The 20,266-nt window shown below is 48.0% G+C and overlaps 4 protein-coding genes across 4 annotated transcripts; 2 read left to right on the forward strand and 2 right to left on the reverse strand.

Moving 5' to 3' along the window:
* Positions 1-654: 654 nt before the first annotated feature.
* Positions 655-2,585, forward strand: EDB82DRAFT_550908 (uncharacterized protein; the record flags this gene model as incomplete). Its single annotated transcript, XM_025730431.2, has 2 exons — positions 655-1,260; positions 1,314-2,585. The coding sequence occupies 2 exons, from the start codon at positions 655-657 to the stop codon at positions 2,583-2,585; spliced, it is 1,878 nt and encodes a 625-aa protein (XP_025589557.2).
* A 7,201-nt stretch (positions 2,586-9,786) lies between these two features.
* On the reverse strand, positions 9,787-12,684 carry EDB82DRAFT_421398 (uncharacterized protein; the record flags this gene model as incomplete). The annotated part of the gene is made up of 1 exon (XM_025730427.1): positions 9,787-12,684. The coding sequence occupies one exon, from the start codon at positions 12,682-12,684 to the stop codon at positions 9,787-9,789; it is 2,898 nt and encodes a 965-aa protein (XP_025589553.1).
* A 2,445-nt stretch (positions 12,685-15,129) lies between these two features.
* On the forward strand, positions 15,130-16,290 carry EDB82DRAFT_520555 (Alpha/Beta hydrolase protein; the record flags this gene model as incomplete). The annotated part of the gene is made up of 1 exon (XM_025730426.1): positions 15,130-16,290. One exon carries the CDS (start codon positions 15,130-15,132, stop codon positions 16,288-16,290), a length of 1,161 nt encoding a protein of 386 aa, XP_025589552.1.
* Positions 16,291-17,674: 1,384 nt separating this feature from the next.
* Positions 17,675-18,841, reverse strand: EDB82DRAFT_487081 (glycolipid transfer protein domain-containing protein). Its single transcript, XM_025730425.2, has 4 exons — positions 18,556-18,841; positions 18,438-18,496; positions 18,224-18,342; positions 17,675-18,170 (listed from the first exon to the last, which is right to left on the reverse strand). Exons 1-4 carry the CDS (start codon positions 18,701-18,703, stop codon positions 17,876-17,878), a joined length of 621 nt encoding a protein of 206 aa, XP_025589551.1. The 5' UTR covers positions 18,704-18,841; the 3' UTR covers positions 17,675-17,875.
* Positions 18,842-20,266: the final 1,425 nt, after the last annotated feature.

Here is a 20,266-nt window from a genome sequence, read left to right on the forward strand (position 1 = left end):
TGTCATGGGAGATTAATTAGGGGGTAATCACCGACACTTTCTGTCAACACGTTTCAATTAGGCGCCCTCCGCCGCACAACAGGAATAATAGGAGGCAGGTAGAGTCTCGCAGGTATTTCCATCAATTCTTGGCCAAATATAAATCCTATGGCATGAAGTGCCTCATATGAAGATGTGTTCAATGGAGAGACCTATCCGCTCACCCAACCGTCCAGCGACTCCTCCTCTTCTGCGCTCCCTCAGGGTATCAGAAAATTTGACCGCTTGGAGCATAAGAGATGAAATTAGTAGGTCACTTTATGCTCATTAAACTATAGTTCTTATAATACTTATTTTTATGCGCCAAGACTGAGAAGGTCATTCTGCTACCCACGAGCGCTCTTTCCTATTCCTCAGCGAGGGTACCGATGAGGGGTACCGTGTCTTATTGGGGCATGTTCCTGCGAGCACGCAATCCCAGACGCGTTTTCCGTTCCTTCCCAAACGGGAAGGAAGGCAGGTCCCCGGCATGTCCCGGGCCTTGGCCAATTCCAATGGGGGTATGGGATTGGCCAATGGAATCCGTGCCTGCTGTTCCTTCCCTGTCTGTAAGTTCGGTACCTACCTAGGTACCCATACATGTCTTACAAGAGTAGGTATAAAGATGAATTAAGTATGGAAAAGAGTCCAGTCTCTGAATCACAGTCACCAGCAGCTATGGAACTCCCGAACCCATCTGATCGCAAGGCCACTTTCGCGGCCTCGTATAGCCAGACAAGTTTTGTCAACCTGCCACCTTCAGATCCAGCCCCCAGAGTTGATGATGCTCACACTCCAGCATTAGAACGGGAGAGCATTCGCCGCGAAGAAGCCATTCGCACCACGGCCCAGACACTTGGTATCGAGACATCCGTTTCCTCCTATCGTGATCTGGCGCTCTCCCTTATCGAAGATTGCCCTCTGAAGCATGATCTTGTTGCTTTCGTCGACAGGCCAAGACAGGCTCCTCATGAGTCTCTGGAACTAGTTGACGCTTTCATTGCCGACAACGATAGAACTGATTGGCATACTCACTGTCCCGACGTGACCAAGAAGTGGAAAGCCTTTTGCAAAAAGATTTCTTCAGTCTCCGACAAGGTAGCTGTCAACAGAATGGCGGCACCCTCTGGACCCATGAAAGCTAGAGCAACATTCCTCTGGCACTACCCTACCGACACCTCTCCTAACCAAGTCTTCTCGCATGTCATGGACCCCGCAAGCCCTTCATTGAATGTGCAGAAGGTGAGAGCAGATCTTTATTGACTAGACTTGGCTACCGTACTGACACAATATAGTTGAAGAATGGTTTGAGAGGCGACGTGAAGACTATCGACCTGATCCCGATCAGAGTCCTCTACAAGAAGACTGGCCCCGAATGGGAAACAACCTATCCAGAGTGGCCGGCCATCGAAGAAGTTTGCGTCGACTTTACCCAAGACGCCATCAAGGACGATGATTTTATCTTTGCCATTGGAGGCGAGGTTTTCCCATATCTGAAACGAATGATCAAATCATGGGGTCTCACATTAGCGTGGCTAGAACTCGACGTCAGCACCAAGATGTGGGAGAAAGCCCCTCGCATCTACATCGTCCGTGATTCGAGCGAACAGATCCGGAAGGTTATTTTCTGGACATTCCACGGTCAGTTCTCTTTTTCCAACAGGAAGGCAGCTGTTGGGGCTGTCTGGGATTTGTTGTACAACGCGGGCTATGAACTTGCTGGAGTGCCAATCCTGAACTATGGCTATTTCGAGTGGAAGTCCAATTTCATTCGTCAACGCAATTGGAGCAATCTGCCTGAAAAGGTTGGACTCATCGCCAATCATGAGATGTACAAGATTCTGAGAGAGAGAGAAGACGCTGAACAGAAGCCATGTACCATTGACTTAGTGCAACAGTGCTTCCCGTCGCTCTTTGATAAGACCTCGGGACTTCTCGAAGAGGTCAACACAGCGGTTCATCAGAATGGTTATAGTCCCTTAGAACCCATCATGCGTATTTTTATACGCAGACAGGCGGAATCATTTGCTACTAACAAAGACGCCAAGAGAAAAACCACACCTCCTCCCGCCCCGGAGCCCAAGAAGCCCAAAGTGACAATGACCGATAAGTTCCAGGCTTATATTGAATCAGATACCCTTTCTGCCGCCCAGAAGAAAGGAAACGATACCAAGAAAGCAATCGTCAGAGCCAAGTACGAAGCCTTCGTTGGATCATTCGAGGTTCAACAAGCTGAGGCCAATCGACTTAACCCAAACAAGTCGACTGAGCATTCTCGCGCCCTCCCAAGAATCGACCAAATCAAATCTGAATGGCAGACTGCTGTTGAAAGCGGTCTGTACAAGAAGGTCGGTACTTCACTTGGGAAATGGTGTGTCTGGTATAGCAAAGACTACCCTGGTGGACTCCGACACTCCATGGATAACGGCCCTACTGTTTTACAGCCTGGAGCCTTTGATGGCAGACTTCACCCTGCTATCGGTATTTTCAACAAGTCGCACTTTAGAAACCCCAAGGAGAGGCTGGCTGCAGCTGGGCCCGATGAGGAGGATGAATATGACAACTGACGACAAGACGAAGTGATTGCACGCGTACATAAAACCTTCCATACTTGCAATAGTATGTACAAGATCTGCATGAGTTTCTGTTGGGTTAGCAACTGAACGGAAAGCAATGGCTCAACTCTTAAGAAAGTATTCTACTTAAATAAGGCTGAATTACTTTATTTAATAAAAAAAATCTGAGTTCTTTATGAGTAACGTATTACCTGTTGCCTTTTGGCTTCAGAAAGATCCTTATGCCCCGCGGGGAAAAGGATATTGCCCGTTGCTTCGGCTTCGGAAAGACCTTGGTCCTTGACGGGAACTTGGTATGCCTTCTGTGGTCTGTTTCGAATGGAATCAACAGAAGGGCCCTTCGGGGTTGGGTGACGAAGTCGGACTCTGCACCTCCACGTGGTGTTGCCTGGAAATCCCTTGTTTAGAACAGGGAGCCAACACAGAGACGCATCTTTATTTATCGGTGGACCTGTATTATTGATCTTGTATCATTTGGGTCAAGCTGTATTGTTCTTGGCACTTGTGTACTGTATCATCTGGCTGGTACGCGTAGGGCCTGAAGTGCGGAAAGGTTGGGAGATACATCGATGGTGAGGTGAGGAGGGGGGCTTCTGACGCCTCCTACCTAGGTAATAGCAAAGCCAGTTGTAGAATGGCTAGAATGAGTGTTTATCTAGTCATGCCATGATCAGTCTAATGTCACACGAGACGCTATTTACTGTACCTCCGATCAAAGCTGCCCCTTCTGTAACTTAACGTTGCCAAGTCGCCAGGGGCATTAGGCCTCACTACAGAGCACCTCATATTGGTATCGAGAGTTTCTGCGTGTTACGGGCCCAGCGAAGTTTGAGAAAACGTTGTCTGGTAGTGTATATTCACTGTGGTGATGTAACCTCATCTTCAGGATCAACAATTAGCGAGATTGGATCTACGCTAGCAGCAATTTGGCGGACTATATCTCCTCAGCAACACTGCTTTGCTACGAAAGACTGTAGCCATATTTATTTCAGGTGAAGCAAGTCTGATGTGCGAGACCGTGTTGTCAATGTTGAGCCAGTTACCATTTCATGTAGCCTCCTTTGTGATATTAGAAACATTAACCGCTGGAAGCATCATGAAATTACTAGGTGATTATACACCTTAGACTTCAGTCCTTAGACGACTTATCTTTGTACCCTAAGACTTAGGAGGTTAACTTTTCTGCTACTCACTAGCCTGGTTCTACTAATACCTGTGAGACGATGGAAGCCTCCCCTCTCACTACCCCACCGACAAACTCTCCTAACCAAGCCTTCTCGCGTGTCATGTTTCCTTGAAAGTGTAAAAGGTAAGAGCAACTTCGTCGTACTGGACATGGCCTCCATATTGACATGATACAGCGGAAGGATGATTTGAGAGGCGACATGGAGACCATAAACCTCATCCCGATCAGAGTCCTCCACAAGAAGACTGGCCCGAATAGGATGGCTCTGGCCTCAGGTCAATAGGCCGGGAAGTCCCGCCGTTTTTGTACCTTCTGTCACAAGGCGAATCACACTGCCGATACCTGCCGCAATAATAGTAAATCATTCCTGCCTACTCTATACCGTAATACTAACCTTTATTTTAGCTGGCAACGTTCGTATTATTTCCAGTTGTTTATTCCTTCCTCCTGGCACCATCCTTTACGTGGTAATATCACTTGATTGATATTGAATACTACTTGAGCATAACAAATGCTCACTAGGGTGTCTCTGCCGGTGTCTCTTAACAGAGGAAGAAGAGGAAGAAGAAGAAGAAGAAGAAGAAGGCCGAGGAATCCTTGGCCAAGGCTGTTGAGGATGTGGACATAACCAAGCAGATTTATTTCTACAACCAGTCAACACTCAGCATGTACTGGCCACCAGATATACATGAACCTTGATTAACATGGAACGCAGATAGTAATAACACACAAGGCGTTCAGAACGTATTTCCCAAGGGCCTTTGCTTATTCAGAGCTTATCCCAAATCTCAATCACTCCTCTTCCTCTTTCTACCACTCCGTCTAAACAACCTATCGTCAATTAGAGCCAAAGTCGAAAAGACGCTCCTTGTTGTCGACCTTGGGCAATACTTTCCCGGTCAGTTGAGTGGCATCCTTCATATTGTGTCGCCCTCTAGTGACTGGGTTGTTTCTATGATACATGAATCTTTTTAGCGTCATGAAAAGGAAAAAAAAAAAAGAAGAAAAAGAAGAAAAAAAGGAGAAAAAGGAAAAAAAGATTCTTTTGCAATACATTCTCCTAGGGTCTCGGCATCCTAAGGAGCGCGGAGTAAGTGACCTACCATTAGGTGACATGCCTGTCAGTGACATCTATCAACTGTGGCACAACCAAACGCGCCGTATGAGAAACTACCTCATGACGTTGAGGGTATTTTAGTACCAATGGCGATAATTTGACCGTTTCTTGTAGGGGCTTCTGTTCAAAAGCGAATAGCTAGGACTGGTCGAAGCGTTGCAGAAGACAGTTTGGACAGAGATTAATTGCGGCTATACGACGATTAGAGCTGTTGAAGTCGCTCGCCCAGACCGAACTCACATTGCCCAGCATCCGAGGAAAGAGCGAGAATGGCATCGTCATTGCCTGATCCCTTGATTGACGCAAGTGTTGTGTGGGCGAGCTCAGACTGAGATGTCGCGACTGCAGCATTGAACAAGCGGGCGGCTTTGCATGTCAGTCTCGGTGAATATGGCATGCTTGGAGCCAAGAAATTGCATATCGAGTCGATTATAAGTCGGTGGAGGTGTATCCCAGTCTGTTTGTGATTATTTTCAGCATCCTGGTATACTATTCTCAACTCATAGCCCCTATGCAGGATGGCGGCACAGCGTGATCAGCGCGTAGATATGCAACAGCCAAGCCAGTGCGTGTGCTATGTAGAGCTGTCCAGAAATGAGGACGATAGCAAAATAGGTACTTTCAAAACACCTTTTCGTTTATTTAGCCAGAACTCCTATCTAGTTAATAAGTTGTTCATGTTCATGTTTAGTAACATTGATAAATGTGGTGCCTAACATGACGTTTTGGTCCGAGCTTCAGTAGCGGCAAAAGACCGATAGCTATTGGCCATTATCCCTGAACGCCGGGGAAGCTTTGAAACCGTAGAACCAACACACCCAACAGAAGACAAGACGGGATTATGTACTCTTCACTACTTTTCATCGCTGATATGCCGCCAGGCCTACAGAATCTATGCAATACACCCCTCATTCCAGATCAAACAATCCGCCCACGTCCATTTTCTCAGCGAGCCTTATATGGGCTTCGTAAATAGGGTTAAAACTTAGTTACCCAAGGTGTAGGCCCAGCAGCATAGTCGAGAGCTTAACCATTGGGTTAAACTCTATGCTTATCGTAAGTGGAACCTCCCTAACCTCGAGTTGACGGTTTGAGGCCAGGTGAGCCCAGTGCTGTACCACTCTCTCCTGCAAAGTGAATCGGTCGTCAGTACATCGCCATGTGATAGTAACTCTGAAGTCATCTAGGGTGCACCGGAACAAACAGCCAAATCCATCGCTGGCATCCCATAGTTCCAGAGTCGGCAATGCATGTAAGTGTTTTGATACGACACTGATGAAGCATAGAAACTCTGTCACTGCTTCTTGGTTCGATCTGTGACCAAGGTACCTTGTCCTGAAAGCTAGGCTCTGAAGCTTGGATTCGCGCCCATCAACTCTCGTCAATTCATCCCAAAAAGAAAGCCGGCTGCTAAACCTATCATCTGGGAGGCAAAACTGGGTAAATTTATGGCAAACATTGGCCAAGAGCACCAATAAAAGACCGGGTACAAAGTGGGAACGGCTGGAACGGTCGGAATTATATCGACCATAGTCCGTACGTATATGGAAGACAAAGTGCTGAAGACTGGCAGGGAAAGCTGGCTTCAACTCCCACGAAGATCTGACCTCAGTGGTTAGTTGTGAGAACTTTGCTTGTGTTTAACATACTCTTAAGTTTATACATACAATTTGTGAAGGTTGTTTCTTGTTCCTCCATAAAACCATACCAACGCATAATATTGAATGATTCCAAAGCTACAAAGCATTTACGAAACAGCGTGGTGAGACTTTTCACTGCAATACTTTTTCGGGAAACCCCACGTAGAATTAGACCCTTGACAACGGGGGTCTTTGGGAGGTTGCGTATTGTTTTTGAGCATAAATGTTGCTTCTTCACCCGTGACGGCTTCAACTCGAGCGGCGTGCCATGGAGTCGCTTCGTCCGGCCCAGAACATGCAAAGAGCGTTGTGCAGCTCTGAATGACTTGAATCGTGTCTTGTTTCTCCTAAAAAACCTCAAGAATGTAGTCGACAGCTGTGGATCATCCTCAAACCGAAGCGGGTAGTCGTCATATAGCTGCATTAGGTTCCGTGATACAGGTGATCACTTGGTGTGTGCATTCGAATCTCCAGTATAAGCCCCGAACCGCCATAGCCCTCCCAAGAAGATACTATCTTGAGGAGAACGTCCATAGCTTGCGTAAAGGTCCTGTTGTTCCTGTCCTCAAAGTGTCAACAGTGTCTCAAGTCAGTAGAGAATGATATTTCTAACCGAGTAACAGTCCTTCCACTCTCTGGTTTGTCTACTATACGTCGGGTTTATGTTGCAAGTTTAATAGTAAGCAACACATTGGTTACATAATTCAACCTGATAACGTTCTTCCCCTGAACGGTCTTGGAAAATGTATGCAATTCGGTCGCTTCTAGATCCATGCGTCGAAACGTTTCTCTCTCGAAAAAGCACTGCCACTCTTTGGACACGGTGGCTAATAACGATGCTCGAGGGAATCCGCGGTCGGTAATGGTTCTTCTGAGTCGATATTGAGGGATGATATATCGTAGAATTAGGAGACGAATCTCTGGAGGCAATGATCTCCAAGAGGACGCCATGGTGAGTGATGTAGTGTGTGAAGATAAATTCTTTTTGCGCGTGTGGGATGGGGTAGCTCAGCTCTTATATCTTCAAAAACACTCTAAGTTTTAATTTTATGCATCGGCGACGCAGATGTGACTCAGTGCAAGTCTATAGAGTTTGACAGATCTCATGTAAAGTGTGACCATCAAGTTTCATGTCTACTCAGTTTGAATTTTCCCAGTACGCACTACCACCTACCGCCTAAGGTTGTTGTTACTTATAGTACATGGCAGACTGTGCAACAAAACCCAGTGTTGTTTCTTTAGGTAGGTCATGTCTAGCTGTGTAGAAAATACCTGCTAGCTGGCACTTGCACTTACCAGGTCACGTCTCTACGCGTCAGGGCTTTAATGCTCTTCTTTCTCTTGTATACTAATATTTCATCCTTCACTGCCACTTTTACCTCTGACGCACTGCGCGCGCAGCATAACGCGATGATTTCATCTTCACCTGCAGTAAAGAGGCGAAGCGACATCTGCAACGAAGAAAATGTATGTGTTCATCTTCCTCCTACCTCTCAGATTTCTTATTCACTTTACCCGAAAGATCTCCGCAGCCACCGGTATTTATCTCCAGATGTCTACTCACGCCGAAATGTTGGGGTCTATGGGTGTTGTTACTGAAAGCCGTAAAAGCATCTGGGCTTGGTGGCGGGAATAATAAATGCTACTATGTAAGTGTATCTGCCATTTGATTAAGCTTTGACACTAACAACGACCTGCCCATAGCACGGGTTTCCTGACCATCTACTCCGGGATTACTTCAAGCTCGACGGGCGAGTCAGAGTAAGGCACGTCGGGATGCCGGGCTCGTCGCGGTTCGGGGCCGATCTCTCTGGACGACTTCTTGGGCCCTGCCGAGAATCTACCTCCCAGTCATGGTCGGTCGTCTGAGTCTCCTGATCTAGACAACATCTCCATTAGGACTAATGGTGAACTCGCAGGGGAATACTGTTATATGGAATATGCCCTGCTAGACTCTCCCAACTCGCCAAAAAGCGGGAAAGTTTCCAGATTCTAGCTTAGAGAGCAGGTAATGGGTGGCGTTGTCATGAGTGATGAACTCATATAGTTAGAATAGGGGAGGAGCCGATGTAGATGAAGAAACAGAAGGTAATACCAGCTGCGCACCCCTTAGCGTCCTGGTCTAACGTGCTCTCTGTTGTAGGTAGTGTTCACTTGGAGACCTCTCTCTGTGTGAGCAGTTATAGTCTCCTCTGTAACAATTGCAACCCAAGTTCAGAGGGTAAAGATACACTGCGAGTATAGCTCAAGCATACTAACTTTACTTGCAGTCCAGACAGTACCAAGTAGATCCAGCAGCGTTATTCGTGGCGGCTTGCAAGCAATCTAAAAGAAGAGATGCAAGCTTAACAGTAATTCACAATGGTACAAAACGAGTTAAGGCTCGTGGTGACATACGTTATTTGCTAGGGATTCTCTGCATGATAATTCCTGGTAAAGATACGACAAGTCTTACTGCTTGGTATGGGTATATACAGCAGATGGCATACCTCAAGTTCTCAAAGCCATGTTCAAACCGTGGTGTCATGGTCATGCGAATGGGGAAGGGACTCGTCGTGGGTTCCCGTCCAGTCCAACCAAGCTCGCAAATTGCAAAAGTGAATGGGCGGGGTCTCGATATCACAAAGACACAAGGGACGAAAATAGTAGGTCAGTTTATACTGCTTAGACATACTCTTAGGTAAACCATTTATGTTTGTTCCCTGAAGCTTAGAAAATTACATTACTCGCTGACACGGGAATCTCCAGTATCTACAATGCCAAACTGCATAGACGACCCGCGGGCGGAACAACAAAAGACATAGGCGGTTATGATCCCCAGGTATAGACTACGTTCTCACGAATACAAAGTCGCACAGCTCAAGTCCCAATTATTTTAAACATATGAATTCTGTAACTAGTAATATTGGTTCACATCAGTAGGCACAGCCTGCTGAAGATCATCCGTCTAGAGTGGTTTTCATCCAGGTTTGGTATCTAAAGGGGGAATTGTTAAACAATAAACATGTTGCAAACCAGTACAAAAGAAATTAACGTCGCCCTCCCATCCAAAGCAAGACTTCATTAAACAGCTCCTCCAACGCAGGTGCCATCCTCATCATTCATCGTTGAACACCCGCCCTACGGGTCCAATCATCTGTATGGTATCATGGTATCTTAGAAACGAAAAGAAACCCTCTTTCCTCGCTATTGTTTCGCTTGGTAGCACGGTCATGATGCTGTATATATTTTTTCGTGTTGATTAATCGTTTAGTCGGTGAAGAACTTGATGACGTTTTGCAAGTCGCGCAGGCCAACACCCTTCTTAGGATAACAGATGTAAATCTCCTCTCCCAGGGCGCCGAACTTGGATCGGAACGAAGCCTTGCGGCGAAGGCCGAGGCTGTCGATGATAGATCTGTAGGTGGCGCTGAGGAACTTGGCGCGAATTCCGCCGACGTGCTCACCGGCAGTGAGCTTCTCCGACACACCTGCACCAAAGGTGACCTTTCCGGTGACGTTGGACAAGGCAAAGCTGACCAGGACCTCGATGGCACCGTTGACAGCACCAGGGAAGTCGAGAGCCCACTTCACTTGCCAGCCGTGACGAGGAGCAAGCTTGGCCAAAACGACCATAGACATGACCTTGCCGTCCTTCTCGGCAGCAAAGTAGCGGCGGTGCTCCTGGTCGATCCATGGACGAACCTCCGTAAGATGCACTTGCTTGCCCTTGCGGTTGTTCTTCCACTCGTCGATAGCGGGGTTGGCACGAGAAATAAAGTCTTCGTCAGCCTTGACCTCGTGGATCTTGACTCCTTCACGCTCAACACGACGGGCCTTGGCAGCCAATCCCTCGATTTGAGCACTGTTATGCTTGTCGGCATCAACACGCTGCTCCTCGGTACAGGTCAAACTTCGCCAGCGAAGCTCAGAAGCGAGAATCTTCTGGACTTCGTAAGAGACAAGCATCCAGAGAGGTGTCAGGCGCAGGTCAACAGTAAGGTGGTGGATAAAAGCACGGATGACCTGGGGGTATTGAGTGCGGTCGCAGAGAGGATCACCAGTGATCATGGCAAACTTGTCACTCTTGACCCAGCCGATGGCTGCACCAGTCTCGTGTCGCCAGATCTGGAAACGCTCATCGAGCCAAGATGTGTTGGTGGCATCACCGTAGTTGGCAATAAGCTTCTCCAAAGGAGGGGGAGAGTCGGCGTGGTGGGGCTTAGTGGTGTCAGCCTCGGGGTGAGGCAGGCCAGGAGCCTTGGTAGGGAGGGACTTGGGATCTCGGTGGAAGAGAGAGGCGTATCGAACATCGCCAAGCTCGAGCATCCAGGCGACAATACGCTCAAGACCAAGACCAGCACCAGCGTGAGGAGGAGCACCCAACTCGAACGCGGTGAGGTAATCCTCCATACCATCCTCAGTCATACCGACTGCAGCCATGTTGGCTCGAAGCTCGTCGACGTTGTGAATACGCTGGCCTCCAGAGCAGATCTCCTGACCGCGGATGAAGATATCGAATGATCGAGTCCACGTGGGGTCCTCTAGGTCTTTGGCAGTATAGAAAGGTCGAGCATTGGCGGGAAACTTGTCGAGAACATAGTAATCGGTGTTATACTTCTCACGAACAAGCTCGCCAAGTCGCATCTCATCGGGAGTAGACAGATCCTCCACCTCAACCTCGCGCCCGTCGTCTCGAAGCATCTGAAGACCCTCGCTGAAAGGGAGGATAAGGGTCTCCTCGAGCCACTTGAACTCCTTGCTGGGCCATCGCTTACGAATGACCTCAAGCTCTCGGGATGCGTAAACTGTTCTGAAGACTTCCTTAAGGAAGATGTCAATAAAAGAGATGACCTCGTGGTAGTCGGTGTCAATGGCCATCTCCAAATCGAGACCTGTGTACTCGGTCAAGTGGCGATGAGTGTTGGAGTTTTCAGCACGGAAGACAGGGCCGACCTCAAAAACACGGCCAAAGTCAGCAGAGATAGCCTCCTGCTTGGCGAGTTGAGGGCTCTGAGCGAGGAAGGCCCGGCGACCAAAGTAGTTCACGGGAAAGACAGCAGCACCACTCTCTGTGGCAGCAGGCTGCAGCTTGGGGGTATTGATCTCGACGAAGCCATGTTCCTCGAGCGTGTTTCGGAAGATTCGCGTGACCATTGCGCGCACACGGAAGAGGGCTTGGTTGGCGGGGTGTCGAAGATCGAGAATTCGGGCATTCATTCGGTTGCGCAGAGTCTCTGGGGGTTTGTAGTTGCTGAAAGGAAGGTTCTGGGCAAGGTTGACGAGATGGACAGAGTCGATAGCAACCTCAACTCCAGAGTGTGTGGCCGATCGGATGGGCTCAGGAGGTTGTTTGAGGGTACCAGTGATCTGGACCAGAGACTCAGAGTTGATCTTGCGGACCCAAGAGATAAACTCGGTATTAACGGCATCACGGGCGAGAACACCTTGAACAGAGTGTGTTTGGTCGCGGAGAAGGAGGAAGTCGAGCACCTTTGAGATGGGTCGCTGCGTCTCGATACGGGCTCGAAATGTGACTTCCGTACCAAAGGGCAGGGTATCGAGCTGAGCAATTGTGTTGATTTCGCCAGGGTGGACTGGCCAGTCAGAGCTCATGCTAGTTCGACCGCTGTCGAGAGAAGTTCGGCTGCTAGGAACAATAGCATTGGTGGTGGCAGTTGTGCCATCCATGCTGGATCGAGCCGAATCCCTGTGGGGAAGTTCGACGCCGCTATCGTTCATGGTGTCGCGAATGGTTCTGGATGGTGAAACGGAGCGAGGTGACGAAAACGCTGAACTAAGAATGGCTGCTGAGGGTCTTGTATCAACACTCATTGAGGCCGCACTCGTAGCGACCGAGGCAGGCCGGTGGGTGGTGTCCGGGCTCGCCATTTGAGCAGTGTAGTAGGGCGATGATGTCAGAGGATCAGTGGGTTCTGAAAGGACCGAATCTATAGAGATTGTCGAAAGTGGGCTTGATGTTAAAGCCTGGACTGGAGTATATGATGTGATTAAAGGTGAAGGAATTCTAGGTGTAGAAGAAATAGAGGTAGGAGTAGAAGGAGAGGAGGGAGACGAATTTGTGGTGGTTGCAAGACCTTTTTGATGATATTTGGACGGTAGTGGCATGCCAAAAGCTGATGTGACGGGAGCCAGGATGCCCGTCATAATAGCGAATTAGTGCCCAGGTCGCAGTATGCGATGATGATGGAGGGTGTGGCACGGTGGGTCAGCCACACTTAAAATCTTGGATATGCCTGACTTGGTTTTGGCTCTCCGTAATGTTTCCGCAATAGAGCACCCCTGCTTGCAGTCGATGACGATCGCGCGGGCTGGTTTCGGTTGTTCAGTTCTCTTTTGGGTGATTCAGAGTCAGGGACTGGTCTTGATGATCGTGGCTGTGACGATGAGAGGTGCAGGTATGTATCAGGTACACACTGTGGCTTGTAATTGGATTAAGAGATGGGAAATGAATCAGGCGCAACAGAATAGTTAGTTTCCTGTTATACTTTTTATGCGAGTCCCAAACGCTTGAGAAGCATGACTGAACAGAAAGGAACTACGATACAGTTTATATGATTTTAAACACAAACCTAGAAACCGTAATATTCTCGCAGTCACGGCATTTTCGGCGACCCGGAATGAGACATGAACAGGATCTGCTTACAAGAACCGAAAAAAATGTGGTCAGTCTTTGTCAAATTCCGACAGCTTACTCAATCAGCTACCCTCTATTCGGCCTCGGCCCTACACATAAAATCCGCTAGACTGACAGGTGATTCGGCATCTCGTGGGGGATGTAACTCTCCCGTGCATAACCCAGCTCCACGGGTTTTGTTTTGAACACACTCCGCGGGTTGCTGCACGTAGTCGCTCAGGTCTTTGCACTAGCAGCCCTAGAACAGTGCCATGATCGTGATAAGTAACGTGCCCGGTAGTTTAGTCTAGTTGTGGCGGATAGACGGACATACCGTCAGTTAGAGCCTCACATGCATCGTCTTTATCGCATCAGATCGACTGCAAATGTCTGAGTGTTTAGATGCGTCATAACTGATGTTTTTCTGATGCACAGGAAATGTCTCAGTGATTGATACACTGAATAGTCAAGCCAGCTACAAGGACTGTACCACGCAGCAAATAATCAGTAGAAGAGACTGACCAGCATACGCCACACATACCCCCGGGCAGCCAAGGTGTTATTACCGTCAGACACTCAGGTCCCAGTCTTGGCCTCACCCTGAAAAACAAGACAAGCTGCCGTTTACCGTCTCGGCGTTCCTCTACGTACCCATCAAAGTACCGGTACGTCTACGGGTGATGCCCGTTCGAGTAATGTGAGAAACACTGTGACATCAGTGACATAGCGCTAGGATCGTTGTCGATTTTTCCTCGTCTTCTGTCCATCCAGACTAAAGTTTTAGACACTGCGAATTACCCGCCCCCGGATGTTTCTGGGTCTGCACGGAGCCCATGATTGGAGTTCCGGTGGAGAAGCTCCGGATACTGCAGTACAGCCAAGCCCATGACATATCCTTAATCCCATCGGCGATTGATAGCGAAGATCAAACGAGGGTTTTCGTAGTCTGAGACCTCGTGGCTCGTCTATAACCTGTTATTCCCCCCTGAAATTATTTAATCCAAGCCTTTTTGTGTGTCTGTTCGAGTGCTGAAACGACAAGTTTAATTTGACCAGCGCATTGAGTTGACGTCAATCAACAAAAAGTAATCGGGTGAATCGGAACTTAGTGATACGAATCACCAAGCAAAGGGAACATTCTCGTATCTGCTTGGCTTTACTCATTTGTCTACTAAAGCGATTCTAGCCCTTTTCTTTTCTTTTTTCTCTCTTAATAATAGGAGACTCCACTGACATGCCCTTGTCCTTGTCGTGCCGCGTCTGTACTAACCAATTTAATCCAGTAAAGTGGAAAACACAACAAAAACAAGCCTCACTACGTCATAGCATTAACTCATCTGTCATGTCACTCCAAGGCCTGCAACGTCACGTAACAATTCTGGTTGGATACTAACCAGGTTTTGCATTATCTCGGCGTTTTCAATGAGAATTTGATACACTCAATCAATTTACAAAGCCACTCAATCTCAATTCACTGCTTGCTTGCCTGGCCTACCAAACCTGCTTTTGCTTTTTCTCTTTTTCTGCTATTGTCAGCTCAGCTTTAGGGTCCAATCTCAATAGTTTGACTTGAGGTCGTCATTAGTAGTAAATGAGCCGACAAACACCAACATAGACGCTATCAATAGCTCCCTCGACAAATTATCTATCTTCTTATCCCTTCTGATCAGCATTCATTCTCCTTGTCAACCAATCCTTGCTCCCACATATTATCGCGCTTACAGAACACTCCAATCCGGCACCGGCTCTGGCTGTAGCACCACGCAAAAGGAAACTCCCCCACCGCTTCTTTATTCCGTCGCAGCCGAGTCACTTCTTGGCTTTGCTTTGGGCTTGTAAGCCTTTTTCTTGTGCTTCCTCACATTCATCACTCTCCCTCAGTACAGTACTGTAGCTACTGGCTGCCGTCTTACTCCAGAGTCTCAAGCTGGAACCACGCCCTCCTCCCTCCCCTCATCCATCTAATCAAATCTGATATGGAGACTGAGGCCACCCCCTCTGAGTCACGACCAACCACCCCGGAACCTCCGGGTTATGTGAATCCTCTCGAGTCCAGCTCGAGATGGTACCTGACCGCTCGTGCCCAAGCCATACGCTCTGCTGCGAGTTTGGGTTTCAGCATCGCCAATCGCACTAGTCCACCTGCACCATCACCCACGCGAGACATTTGGCTCGATGCCACGCTGTCAAAAGCTGCCCCCAATCACGCCGACCGCGCCAAGACTAAGATCAAGGCCGAAGTATGGATGCCGCCCCGTCCCGCTCTCGGCGCCAGAGCTGCTGTTATAAACTTCCACGGCGGTGGTTGGATCCTCGGCCAGGGCACTGACGATGCCCGTTGGGCCGGTGCCATCATGGCTAATCTGGATGCGGTTGTCTTCACTGTCAACTACCGTCTAGCGCCTTCATATCCTTTCCCAACTCCAATTGAGGATTGTGTCGATGCTGTTCTCCAGATCAAGCACCGAGCCGCCGAGTTTGGCATTGATCCTGATCGAATTGTTCTTTCAGGATTCTCTGCAGGGGCTACAAACGCCATTGCATCCTGGCTCATTCTAAACGACCCTGATCGATGGGGCTACAAGTTTCCCTTCGAACCCCCCAAGATTGCGGGTATAGCACTATACTACCCCGTCCTGGACTGGACCATATCCCGTCCCGAGAAGCGACTCACATGCTCAAAACCCGAGTTCACCTTGCCCAAGGGTCTCACGGATCTAATTGATGCCTCGTTCATCTACCCCATCATTCCCCGCGAGGAAAGGTCTGATCCACGGTTGTCACCAGGTCTAATGCCAGATGAGATGCTGAAAAAGCTCCCCCCTATTCACCTGGTCCTATGCGAGTATGACATGCTCCTCGCCGAAGGTCTCAAGTTCTCAAATCGCCTCAAGGCTGCTGGGAAGCAGTTCACGTTGCGCATTGTTGAAGGTGAGAGGCACGCTTGGGATTGCCCCCCGCCCATGACACCCAAGGAGAGTGTCATGACAGAGTATCAAGTAGCTGTTGAAACCATAGCTAGTTGGTTCGGCAAGAAGTGCGAGACCGACACCGAGTCGCTACGGTCCATGAAACTAAAGCGAGCAGTCTTCAAACGACCCAAATACCTCTCTTACAATACCTGGTCCGGGTGGTAGTGGCCTCTGGCAGGATTATTGGGTTTTGGCATCATCCTGATATTACTTTGCGTATTTCTTATTCTGTTTTTTACTCAGCGAGGCGCTTCATCCGATTGATCAGATAACGGTTGGCAAGGCACAGAAGAATACACGGCTAGGCTTTGGATTTCACATAATTTGTTTTAGAGCGAGATAAATGCATATAGACATGATAAAATCAGCCTTACAGTAGCATCTCAAGAACACTTGGCAGAGTAGCAGGGGTCTCTAGATCCGTAGCCAAGATCACCAATATCAGCCACATGCCCACTCAATTAGGAAGAAGCATTTCCGGTCTTGCCAAGGGCACTTCGCTAAATAGACTTCGGCATCTGCTCTCTTTTCGTCTCAGTGAATTCCACCCCAAGGTGTAAACGAAAATATCAGGAACCAGGTACTTGAAAGTTTGCAAAAGGTACATTCTAGCATTTGGGGGTCCTCTCGGAAGCGTCGGGAGCACGGTAGCATCTCAAACCCTGAGATTGGGCAATGCGTTTTCAGATATGTCCATGTGGCTTTTCTGGATCGTCAACTAGTCCCGAGAGGTGATGCCTTTCTCACAAAATTTCCCCATCATTTCTTGCCATCAATGGCATTGAGTGTTTCAAGACACCCTCAGCCTAGACTAGCCTTGCCTTACAAACAATATGCGGAGAGGTAATACTTATGGCGACCTTGGTCAGCTGCTTATCTTTTGCATCTATGCATTAATTGTTTATGCTTAATGGCCGCGTGACTAAGACTAGGACTTCTCTTCGGGGTTTTGGACAGTACCAAATGCCGAGCTGTTTCGTCCGGACAATCCGACGCTCCCGGTACATGACAAGAACAGGTGCAGATCGTATGTAGTATCGTATTGTAACTCATGACGGAATATCGGGAGACAATTTGAGATAAAGATCCGCGATACTTAAACATTGTCTTGTTATCATGTTGGTGGGATAACTTTGTTGTCAGATTATCTGCCAAGCTCCATGTCTCACCACTAGATCTCACTAGGCCGTCATCATTTGTTGCCGCGTATTTTGGACAGAGATCGACTTTTATTACTTTTCAATGCCGCCAATCATGGAGTGAAGCTCATGATGTTACCTTCTAGCCATGAAAGTGGTGTGCCCGGTCCCATGTTGCCGAATTGGCTAGGACAGACTGGTACTTCATCCTGGCGATCTTGAAAGCGATACAAAGGTTCAGCCACTTCATGATACAATGTGGCGTCTCCAGATCGACAATCGTGGCATGACTTTTGGAGAAAGCTTGACATTAGGTTGTGGCTGGTTCAGAAATCTTGATCCGGATCTATCAGGCACGGAAAGGGGCTTCGAGTGTGGGAAGTCACGACAAGAGCAGCAGATCAAACAGGTGGTCGGTCATGCAATATATATTTATTTTCGTTATCGTAATATGGGACGACAGCTATTGTTGTAGCCATCTTCCACAGGATAGCTTCTCAATGCTGATGCATCTCATCAACCAAGTCGTGTTTTGTGACTCGTTGTCACTTTCGCTCTGCCATTTATTGACTGGCGACAGGTACACTAACATCTATTATATCATATATCATTTACCACTTAGCCTCAGGGCTGTTGATGAACTCTTTGAGGATGGTAACAATCTTGGTGAAGGAAGCAAGATAAGTCTTGAGCTCAGCCTCGACCTGCTCGGGGTTCTCGCCAAGCTTAGCGTAGAAGTCCTTTCGGTAGGGAACAGCGGACATGGCGGCGCTGAAGATAGGCTTGACCATGAAGCTGTGGTGAGGCTTCAGAGTGTTGCCGTAGGCAGTGCGGAAAGAGTCAGCAAGCTCCTGGGAGGAGTTGGCGACGTTGAGCTCAAGGCCCTGGCAGGTGAAGTCAAGACCCCTATAAAATTGTCAGATGTGTGTCGATGTATCATCTCGGGGAGTTATGCATACCGGACGAGCCAAAGGCAGCCCTCAGTGGCAGTGTGCTTGCCGGACTTGAGCTCATTGCGGACGAGGTCCTGGACGGTACCGGACTCAGCAGGAGCGGCAGCTTGGCGGGCACGGAGCTTCTGCAGATGAATTGTCAGATATATTATCGGGAACGGATATTGTTGATAACAAGGGCTTGCTGTTGTGCAACGGAAAGGAGCATGTCGTGACGAACCTCGACGTTGCCAAGGATATCCTTCTTGACAGGACCGAAAGCAACACCACCAATGGCATCTAAGAGAGAACAAAGTTAGCACCAGATCATCCTCGTAATCTCTGAGACATTATCATACCGAAGATGGTGGTCAGGGACTCGGAAGCCTCGAGGAACTCAGTGGTAGAGACAGCCTTGCCGTTGGCCTCATCGACGGGAACGTCGACGAAAGATCGCTTGAGCGACTGCACAATAGTGCCTCCAGGGGGGTAAGCGGCGTCAGACATGATGATTGATGATAGAGATGAATGGAAAAAGGAAGTTGAAGATTTGTTGGATGGGAAGAAGAAGATAAAGGAGATGTCGTTGGAGCGGTCAAGCTGAGCTGTCCCTTTGCGGGTAGGTACAGTGAACAGCAGTACAGGAGGGGTCTAGCTCAGGGGACCTAGGGAGGGGTCGATACGGTGAAAGAGGGGCAGATGTACAGTGCATATAGATAAGATAAGAGCTCTGATGCATGTAAATTGGCGATGGGTATTGGAGCAATCATGCTGTACGCATCTAAAGACAACACTTGAAACAGATATAAGGTATTCTACTAGAGACACGCATAATGTACTCTATTATAGAACCAGATTCAATCTGACACAATTCGAGTTCAGTATGGCTTAGAATCTCCAGATGCATCAACGGTTCTCGCACCCGACACTGTGTTTCGGGGCTGGATTTAGTTGTTCCGTCGACCGCTTGAACCCCACGTTCTTGATCCCTGACTTGTCAAATGGCGGAGAGAAAGAGACCAGAGTCGAGACCTCAACAAATAATTACAAGTTGGGTAATACCTCTGAGAAATAATTGATGATACTTTTCAGTGGCTCTCACGTGGAACGACTTGTTCTCAATGATACGATGCAAAGGCCACTGTTGAAGTATATGGAGCTGTTTTAGCTTACGACGCTTCCCATGAGGCGGGTCGAGCTTGGGCCTTGGTTCTGGTATGTCTCTAGGGTAGCAATACCAGCGACAAGTTTGTCTGTAATGGATGAGTTTGTTTGGTATCAACGTAAAGAAATAACATCCACAAGAGTGATAGATACTTATGTCTTTGGGGGTATCAAAAAGATCTGCAAACATCATACAATTCATCTTATAACTAAGACAAGCGAGGGGAATCGGTCTTAGCCCTTGGGTTTTGTTCACACAACTATCTTTTGTAATCGAATGATACACGGCTACCAGGTCTACCCCTCATTCAATTGAACATGTAAAAGTATGATACTCGATAAGGTGAAGAGAATCATTGAATGAATGAGAAGAAAACTGTGATACGATTGCACCAATCGAAGCTCAAGGCGATACAATCCAGATGGTGAACATGGTACATCACCATCGAAGATAGGGAAACCTGATTGGAAGCAAACTAGACCAGGCACAATCTGACAATCCCGGAAATATCACTCATTCGGGAACGTGTCAACTTGTTTCTTTCCATGGAGACTGTCTAACTGTATGGTCCTTTGTCACAATGCTACGCTTCTACCAGCCGAGATCATGCAAGGTGCTGGATCCCTAGCTAGGGGTCTACTGAAAGGATTTGTCAATTGGACAACATACCAAGGCAAGGATAGCCATCAAAACCGTTAATTATCGTACAGAAGTAAATTGATTAGCTTGAAACATGTCGAACGGCTGATCGTCACGAACTTTTGTGACAGGACAGGCCAAAATTCAGGATATAGCTTCTGACGTCATCAGATCCAGGGGATAAACGGGACTATGAGACTGAAATGGCATGACTGGTTCTTCTTATTTTTAGAGTTACAATGCAAGCTTTTTCTCGTTGTTGCTTG

Source organism: Fusarium venenatum (assembly GCF_020744135.1).
Source record: "Fusarium venenatum strain MPI-CAGE-CH-0201 chromosome Unknown EDB82scaffold_1, whole genome shotgun sequence".
NCBI classification, from domain to species: domain Eukaryota; kingdom Fungi; phylum Ascomycota; class Sordariomycetes; order Hypocreales; family Nectriaceae; genus Fusarium; species Fusarium venenatum.